Source organism: Triturus cristatus, chromosome 3_1 (assembly GCF_964204655.1).
Source record: "Triturus cristatus chromosome 3_1, aTriCri1.1, whole genome shotgun sequence".
In the NCBI taxonomy this organism is placed as follows: domain Eukaryota; kingdom Metazoa; phylum Chordata; class Amphibia; order Caudata; family Salamandridae; genus Triturus; species Triturus cristatus.
The window spans coordinates 878,838,817-878,848,173 of NC_140583.1; the positions used below are offsets into that span (position 1 = coordinate 878,838,817).

General features: G+C 42.8%; 1 protein-coding gene across 2 annotated transcripts; it reads right to left on the bottom strand.

Annotated features, from left to right (window-relative positions):
- Nucleotides 1-881: 881 nt before the first annotated feature.
- On the bottom strand, nt 882-3,109 carry LOC146861232 (uncharacterized). 2 transcript variants are annotated; one of them, XM_085645378.1, is made up of 2 exons: nt 2,291-3,109; nt 882-2,174 (listed from the first exon to the last, which is right to left on the bottom strand). In XM_085645378.1, exons 1-2 carry the CDS (start codon nt 2,939-2,941, stop codon nt 1,524-1,526), a joined length of 1,302 nt encoding a protein of 433 aa, XP_085501504.1. In that variant the 5' UTR covers nt 2,942-3,109; the 3' UTR covers nt 882-1,523. The 2 variants fall into 2 exon arrangements, with proteins under 2 accessions (XP_085501504.1, XP_085501505.1); XM_085645379.1 differs by having other exon boundaries at nt 882-1,463; nt 2,291-3,100.
- Between the last annotated feature and the right edge of the window lie 6,248 nt (nt 3,110-9,357).

Below are 9,357 nucleotides of genomic sequence, written 5' to 3' on the forward strand. Positions count from 1 at the left end.
TAGATACCCTAACATGATCACCTTTTTTGAGAGTGTTTTTTGAAACAGGGTTGTTGGTGAACACGGACCCGTACACAGTTCTCCAAATTTTCAACTCATTTTGCGGGGATACTTCTACAGGGGACGTCTTAATGGTTCTATGATAGCTATGATTGTAACTTTCAATAAAATCTTGTAAACGATCTATATAACGAAATGTGTTGTACGCTGTAAAATACCGCCAAATTCGTGCCTTGAGAGTTCTGTTGAATCTTTCTACAATCGCCGCCTTCACTTCGTTGTTTGTAACAAAATGTTTTACACCATACTTGTTCAGCAGAGCTTTTAGCGTCTTGTTTTCAAACTCTTTTCCTCTATCTGTTTGTAACTTTTTAGGAATTCTCCCGCTGCTGAAAATGTAATCAAAGGCTTTTGTGACCGAGCTCCCCGATTTTTCCTTCAGGCCAACGGCGAATGCATACTTTGACAGTACGTCTATCACCGTTAATATAAATTTTACACCATCATTAACCGCGGCATGTTCACGGACGTCTAGAAGGTCCGCTTGCCATTGATGATTTAAGCCGCTGACTATCACACGCCGTCTTTGAAAGCGCTTTCTCGACCCCTTATGTAGCGTGTAGGCATCTTCGCCCGATAACCAGTCGCGTACCTGTGTTCTTTTAACACCGTCGTTGTGGATTTTGCTCTCCTTGTACAAGGCTTCTACACCGCCAAAACTACCAACTTTCGAGGGGTTGTAATAAACTCTTTTGAAAAGCTTCTGCATCGTAGCGCTTCTTGAACTAAAATACCGCAACCCCTACTCCCGCCCCCCTATTCTATTAATTCACTTTTGTTTTATTATTTTTCTTTATCAAATAATCAGAACTAGAAGCCGGTTTATTTTACAATAGTAGATTATTTAATAACACACGAATTAAACAGTGTATGATTTAAACTGGTAATATAGGAATGTACAGCGCTATAAACGATAATAACGATAAAAACATAGATATTTAACACAATGCTCTCAAAAACTCGTGACGTAGAATCAATATTTGGATTTTGCTAGCTATGAACGGTACCAGTCTTCTTACATCCTCCCCACGCCCCTTCAAGAAGGCTCGACAAAACAAATCAGATATTGTATTCATGAAATTGAAAAACTGTTTCTTATTCAGAGTAGTTCCTAGGGTGCAAAATGTCCGCCTGATATAATTGTCGATGCAATCTTCGAGCACGTCGTCAGCGCCCAAGAAGATTTTGCTCTTTTCAACGTCGTAAAAGCCTCTAGGTTTCTGACCCAGTTCTTTTTCAAGCTCTTCGATGATTTCACATCGCTTGTTACGACATAGCGCGGTCGGGCGAAACACTGGTTTGGGGTACGCCATCTTTGCTCTGATCAGAAAATAAAAAGCGTCTTCCAGGCATCTAACGCTCGGTCGCACGCCGATCTCAACCATGTGTCGAAACACACTTTCCTGCAACGGAAAAACACACATACATAATAGTAGCAATCGCGAAGATCATCATGTTTTCATTTACTCTACATTAAGAAATGTCATGTTCCTCGGTTTTAAACTCCTGTAAAGATACTTGATCTTAAAATATCTACGGTAATTCTTCCTTCTCAAATGCTGTTTCATTATCAAGCGTATGTCTTCATCACCCGCTTCATACATACTTTTCACATGCTCTGATGGGGACTGTACTCTCTTAATATACTTTAAAACATTCGCAATCATCTTACTACAATCTTCGGGTACTGACATTTCTTTCAAGCCATAGACCGCCCCCAACGTCGCCATAATCTTATAGGGGTCCAGCTTGTAACATAGTTTCCGTATCAAACTGTCTTCATATTCATCACCCGTCGTGAGACAGTCGTGATGCAACTGACTCGGGTCGTCAATTTTACAACCTTCGCATTCGTCGTACCACCCCGCCTTTAAGCACAATTTTATGATCGCGGCTATCGCTGTCAAAAGTCCGCGATATCGATCCGTGCTCCAACTTTCACCACGACAAAATTGTACAATTGCGTCTAAGCGCTTACAGCTGCAGTTTTTATGCGTTACGGCAAGTTTTTTCTGTCTTGAGCAGCAGAGACATGAAAAACGTAGCGATGGCTGTGTGACTTCCATAGTCGTGCTAGCGGTTTTGTCGCCTGGGGCTCCTCCTCCTCTCTTTTGCTGATAAAAAGAAAAAAGGGGTTTTTCGACCTCAGCCTTCCTCACAACTACACGCCTCATCATCACACTCTTAAACACCCCAGAGGATTTGCCGAAAAATTGCGGTTCGTACTTACTTTTCGTTTTCCAACTTCGCACTTTTCTGTTTCGTTTACAGATTCTTCTCCGGAATCCATCTCTGTACAGTCGCTGGAGTCCTCGGGTTCAGGCTCTTGCAGGTCAATACCCTCGTCATCTTCACTTGGTTCCGCTCTTCCACCGCCGTCTGTAGCATCGGAGGTATTGCACGCCATTTTAGCAACGCCACCAACCGCCTCTTCGCAGGCTCCGGTCTCGGGCTTTATATTCGGCATAGCCGATGCCTCGACGTCTGTCTCGGGCTTTTTATTCAGCATCGCCGACGACATCTCCGACGTAGTACCCGCAGGCGTTGTTGGCGCGCAATTTTCCTTATCACTATCGTCGAGTTCTGCAGCGTCGTCTGCAGCATTTGCCGCTTCCTTCAGCATCGCTGTTATAGTTTCTCCAAGGGGCCCCGCTTCCACGCTAGAGCAAGACATTCTCAAAGTTGTCTTAAAGCTCGAGCTTTTCTTTGTCGGAAAAAAGCGGGGGTTTCTTAACACACGGTCCTCGGAATGCTGGCTTATATCCTCTGTGAACATACTAGACACGCCCCGCGGTATGTTTGTAGACTCGTATTTCACACTACCCCCACTTCTTAGCAACCCTCCTGCATGCGTGGTCGATTCATACGTTTTTGATTTCATCGCAGTATCATTTTATAAGCCTTGATTCACAAATCCTAACTTATCGTTTTATACGCTTTTTGATTTCATCGCCGTATCATTTTATAAGCCTTGATTCACAAATCCTAACTTATCGTTTTATACGCTTTTTGATTTCATCGCCGTATCATTTTATAAGCCTTGATTCACAAATCCTAACTTATCGTTTTATACGCTTTTTATTTTTTTTATTTTTTTTATTTTTATTTTTTATTTCATCGCCGTATCATTTTATAAGCCTTGATTCACAAAATAACGACCTATAAAACAATAAAATGCTATAATCTTATCAATACGTTATAAGGACCGATTAAAACCCCGATTAAAATCAGACTTGGAACACGTCCAATATAGACACACGGACCAAAGGGGCGTGGTCAAAGGGGCGTGGCCACCTGTCAAAAAATACATGGTGACGAGTAGTATACAACCTATACTACTAACCGTATACGTCCTCTACAAGCATAGAACAACCAAATGCAGAAATGCAGCCTCCCACTTGATATATCACCTTATTGCACTTAATATTGTCTTCCAGATACAAAAAAGCTGTTTTTTTTCTTTAGATCTCGACAACAATGTAATCAAACCTACAACCCACTGCGGTGACTTTTATATTTCATAAGAGTACTTTCTACGGACAGCTTCCCATTTTCTTCTTTAAAAATCATGAAGCTGACCAGTAATCCGTTTCCTGTTTGAGGGTTGCAAACTCCACCCCTTTATCCCATGACTAGAAAGAATTGCATTGGTGGCAACTCTCCACCCACAAACATGGTTCTTTTCAACTGAAATAATAAACAGTAGAGCTAGATGTGGGTAAGACAGATACACTTGCAGCAGGCCCAGTTAGAGTTGAACTAAATTCGATGGAAAGTATTGGACAGCCTCAATTAAAAGCACTGCCACTGATCAACATCGACACACAGACACAAACACACATATCTGTAAACTCAAATATTTGTTTGCACTCTGGCTACGCAGATCACGTTATGCCGACAGACCTAGCATGCAGATCTAGAGCTGAGTCAGTCATTTGGTGTGAAATGGGCTCACATCTTAACTGATTTCCCCTCCTTGCATTGCACATTGTTTACAGGATGGTACATTTCTTTACTTTTCAATCCTTTGCGTTGTAGCAACAATAACAGGCACTGGAGGATCAATCATTGTGTGAGTCGGTGGGTGCGGCATGCTAGTAATACGCTATGCAGGTTCAGCATTGAGGAATCAAAAACTGCTGCAGACACATTTCAAGGCTAGTGAACAGATTAGTCCATATGTAAGGCAATTAGGGGCATGGGTCAGTCACAAGTTTACGGGAAGGTCTTTAGTTGAAAAATGCAATTACAGAGCAGTTTCCCAAAATGTGCTACTTTCATATTTCAAGAAAAAACTTAACTTGAATGAACGTTGAGGTTATAATCCAAAACTGGTTAACTCTTAAAATTCACCAGTGAATGACAGGTAGGCATCCTTAATTCTCTTGCCAAGTCACTGGTTATGACCTCACGCACGACTTCAAAGATAACATCACAAATGTTTGCTTCAATTGTATCACTGCAAAGAGCACCAGTTACATAATTAACTACATAATTGATGGCACCAAACATCACAAAACCAATGACTATGCTTAAGGTTTTTGGACAAATGCTCAGGACACAGTTGTCACTTTACTCTAGCTATCAGTCTCATTACAAGTTTGCTGCAATTGGGTGGGGAATAGGCACAGCTGGCACAGGTAAGAGCGGTGGGGCGGGGCGGTGGGCGAAGTCAACAGACGACGGAATAGGTAAAATAAAATGAAAAAATAAATAAAACCACTTACTTGGCGTTTGCGCAACGCCGAGTCAGCGATTGCGCTAGCGCAAGATAAGTGGTTTTATTAATTTTTTAGGTCTCGCGTTTGGCAGCGCATGCGCTGCATGCGCGGTCTCAGCAAGACCTAAAGTAATCTGTATGTTGGCTGAAACTTAGTCTAATTTGTTTTTCCGCTTCTGATTGGTTTACCTGAGGCATTGTATTGTGTTCCTGCTTTCTGTTGGCTGTTGATCCTCCAGTTACTTTCGTGTAGTTCCAAAGCAGCGGCGCCTAAGTACAGTTTTCGTCCGCAACTCGCACTTGTTTTAATTAACCGCAGTGTGCCATCTGTTTCTCACGCCGCGTTTGTTTATTTATTTAAGACACGCTCCCCATGTTCGCGATAGAACGGCGGCATTCCTCCAGTCCAGCAGGCCTTTATTCCACTGACCCGGGCTTCCCGTGTTCGCGATAGAACGGCGGCATTCCTCCAGCCCAGCAGTCCTTTATTCCTCTGACTCGGCACGCACTTCCAAGGTAGGTGCACTGTTCACGGCTTCATCTAAATTAGCAAACTTGGTATCGCTTCTCAATACGGGGACGGGTCAGGGCCATGTGTGTCGCGCCTGACACTGTTTACATGTTAATGATCCTAAACACAGGGCCTCTGTTGCGCGGGCTGGCTGCCGCCCTCAGAGCTGTAAATTCAGTACACGCTGCGAGTGCATCGTCTTCTGCCTTCCACGAGCGGGTTTAAGTTCAGTGCACACCAGCGGGTTTTTAACAAGATGTAACTCCCAAACTTATTCTGGTTGTGCCCCCTTTTCTTTCTATCGCTCACTATCTTGCCTCCTCTTGCTGTATTTATGAATCGGTCTGACCATCCGTCTGTTCACACACACAAACACACATGCACGCATTCTGTGCCGTCATCCCGCACTTCACGTGCACCATGTATCTGTCTATATGCGCATCCATGTCTGTACCTCAGAGTCTCCGACAATATGCTACCTGTCTTTCTCTCTCTCTGCTTCTGTTCATGTCTTACTGTTACATGTTTCTGTGACCCAGTCATAAATCGGACTCCTTCGCTAATACTAGATCGGATCATTGTATCAATCTGATGTATTACTCTTTTTATATACTACCCTCTTCCCCCACATATTTTCTTTCAGTGATGACTATTTTATGAAACTCTTCGCAGTGAACTATTGCGCACATTAACACAAGCCCCCTTATGTTAGCAGATACCTTTCTTTTCATTGTCATATGTGTGATGTTACAGCTACATTTCAAGTGTATTATTTTCCGTACCTTTTCGGCAATTGTTATATATTATCTACTGGTGGTCGCCAGTAGATAGTTATAGTTAGGACCGTGTTTCCATAGGAAATCTCAAAATTCTATTTTGAATAACTTTGGCGCCGGTTGACGAATCCTCGCGAAATTTTCAAAACTAATGGTGCGCTCCGCTCAGCTCCTACCCTGAAAGTCTCGGGGGGATTCGTCAAGCGGGGGCCGAGAAAAAAGGGGGGTCCCAAAACGTGTTTTCCCCATGCATTTTCCCATAGGACCTTTAGTCGAAGGTACAGCCCGAACGGCTGAACAGAATTACTTGAAATTTGGCAAAGAGGTAGTCCTCAGGTCAGGGATGTGCCTATTGCATATATGGAGTCAATCTGTTCAGTAGTTCCTGAGAAAATTGCAGTTAAAGTACATAAATATCTATAGCCGCGCACCGCGCGCGCACCCTGGGCACACCATGCGCGCACCCTAACGTGCGCGAGCGTAATTCTGATTGGTGGTTACATGTCAGTCAACGTTCGAATCGGTCGAAATCAGGAAGTGTCGCCGCCATTTTGTTTGTTTTGAGTGCGAGAGTGAAAAAGGAAGGTGGCGAACGTGAAAAGGGGGCAGGGTAGAGAGTTCCTGACCCCCTAGCCTTTGTCAGGGGGTCCCTGAAGGACCCCGAAGGCAGAAAAAAACATTTTAATTTTTTTTAAAAAAATTGCGGGGTGCGCGCATGGTGAAAAACCAAATGTTTTTAATACGTAGTTTATTGTAAAATAAATATATAAAAAATATAATAATAAATACATAACTTGCATTTAAAAAACCGTACAAATTCACTGAAAAAACCATAGGTTTCACACACATTATAGTTAGGAATTAGCATTTAAAAAACCTTGCAAATTCACTTAAAAAACCATAGGTTTCACACATGTTATAGTTAGGTGGACATTTCACTCGTAAAAAAACAATGAAATTCCCCCGTTATAGTTAGTTCAGATAACTATAACTCGCGCGACCGCCATTCTATCAAAAGGATGATGTCATCAGTGATGTCATGAGTGATGCCACTGACCATGTCATGAGTGATGTAATATGTGACGTCATCAGCAGTGGATTGCGGTCGCGCGAGTTATAGTTATCTGAACTAACTATAACGGGGGAATTTCATTGGATTTTTACGAGTGAAATGTCCACCTAACTATAAAATGTGTGAAACCTATGGTTTTTTAAGTGAATTTGCAAGGTTTTTTAAATGCTAATACCTAACTATAACGTGTGTGAAACCTATGTTTTTTTCAGTGAATATATATATATATCTGTATCCTTCATGTGAGTCCTTTTTGGGGGTGGCCTATACTTGTTATTCAGTAAAAATGTTCTATCCAAAAGGAGAAATGATTTGACACAGAGTCTGTATGTAGCTCGTGCCTCCGCTACCAGAGGGCGATGCTAAAGATATTTCAGAAGTACTGCATGGGGCTCGAGGCATGGCCAGAGACAGGTCTCGGGTATGGGACATAATGGAGCCCGTGGAAAAGAACGGAATTACTGATAACCAGTCTGGAAAGGTTGGGTTAAAGGCATGCACACGATACAGGCAGGCATTTACAGGCATACAAACCATGTGTGCATGCAACGCAGGCAGCCAGTGCCTCAGGCATAACCGGCAGATATTCCACGTAGGTAGGCAGGCTGGCAAAGCAAGCGGAACACTATATAAAACAGCTGGGCTGTCAGAAATGAGAGGCGTGTTGCAGACATTTGCTGCAGACGTTGCAGGCATCTACCATGGCAGACATTGAATGGGGATAATCACTGCTTCTACACACTGAAGGAAGAAAGCAATTACTTGTACACTTTGTAGACTGGAGTTGTCAGTATGTCTGTTGGTGGCTTTTACCTGCAGTCAGATACTGTGGAAGACGAGTGTTGGAGGCAGGCAAGCCTCGTAGGCATTATCTGTTAGTAGGCATTGCCTGCAGGCAAATAAGCATTGTAGACAGGTAGATAGCTGAATTGTCCATCAACCAGGCAGCCCACCCCGGGTCACCTGGCAGGACGCTGTCACTTTCTGCTCTGATCCCAAATACGCCAGGGCCGTTTTTGGGGGTCCTATGAGCCAGCCCCAAAGAATCAAGCCACGAGGGTGAGCATTGTGGATTACTCAACAGCACCCCGATATAAATTCTGTCCGAGGCCTGCTTGCTAGAGACAAGGGTAAATTTATGTCAACAGCTGAAAACAATACAAGCATCGATCCGTAACACAAAGAGGGGCTCACAGGTATTGAAAAGGCAGGCGTGTGCAAAAATGTTGATGCTGTTGAAGTTTTGTGGAACTTCAAAGCTCTTTGGCAAATGCATTCAGAATGTTTCTTGTAGCCAATCCTCTGTGTCATAAAATTGTCTCAAAACTCGCAATTTTTTGCGAGTGTAAAGAAAGCATAAAACTTTGCAACTTAGGTTGCAAATCTACCAACAGGAATTTTGAACAACTGCAAGAATAGACTGTCACTTGAAGCAAATCCAGTTATCACTAAAAAGAAGTGAAAAAAGAGAGACGTGGTTATTTAGCAAATCCCAGCTTCCTATTTAGGCTACATTTTGATCCTCGGCAAAGCACACTATATCACCCTGCTTTTCTCTCATTTCTGCCAAGATTTGGTTCGCTTTTGAAAGGCAGAATAATCACCAGAGAAAAAAGCTTGCATAGCCAATAGGTCTCGCCTTGGGGACCTTATAAGTGTTTAGTCATGCAACAGTTGATGTTGCACCAAGTATAATGTGCTGGATAACTAAACACTTATAAGGTCCCAAAGGCAAGACCTATTGGCTATGCCAATGCTTGTTTATTTAACTGCCTGCTGTTAAAAATATGTTATCAAACATTCTCAAAGGGGGAGTCCCTTGGGGACCCCTTCTCATTTGCGAATGAGTTACCGCCAACTTTCAATTGACGGTAAATTGAGAATGTTTTGCAACTGCATTTTGATAACAAAATATTTGTACATACCATTCCAATTCGGTTTTTGGAAATGATGCCTTCAACACGTCCCTTTCCAAATACTGATTCGCAAATCCAAATTGCAATACGGTAACAAGTTACCCAATCGCAATTTGGACTTTGTACATCCCAGAAAGCATTTTTGGGGTCACAAATGGCCCAATTCTGCAAATCAGGCCGTTTGCGACTTCAAAAATGCTAAGCACACCTAGTTCTTAGTCCTGAACTTGTAATGAGGCCCTCTGTGTGCAATTTGAACATGGCACCAAATAGCCATGCCCTGTGTATACTGTATGCTAACT

Excerpts from the sequence above, each read along its gene's own strand:
- LOC146861232 (XM_085645378.1), bottom strand. The coding sequence starts at position 2,941 with ATGAAATCAAAAACGTATGAATCGACCACGCATGCAGGAGGGTTGCTA. Across the intron at positions 2,175-2,290 it reads GCGAAGTTGGAAAACGAAAA|CAAAAGAGAGGAGGAGGAGC; the intron begins GTAAGTACGAAC and ends TCTTTTTATCAG.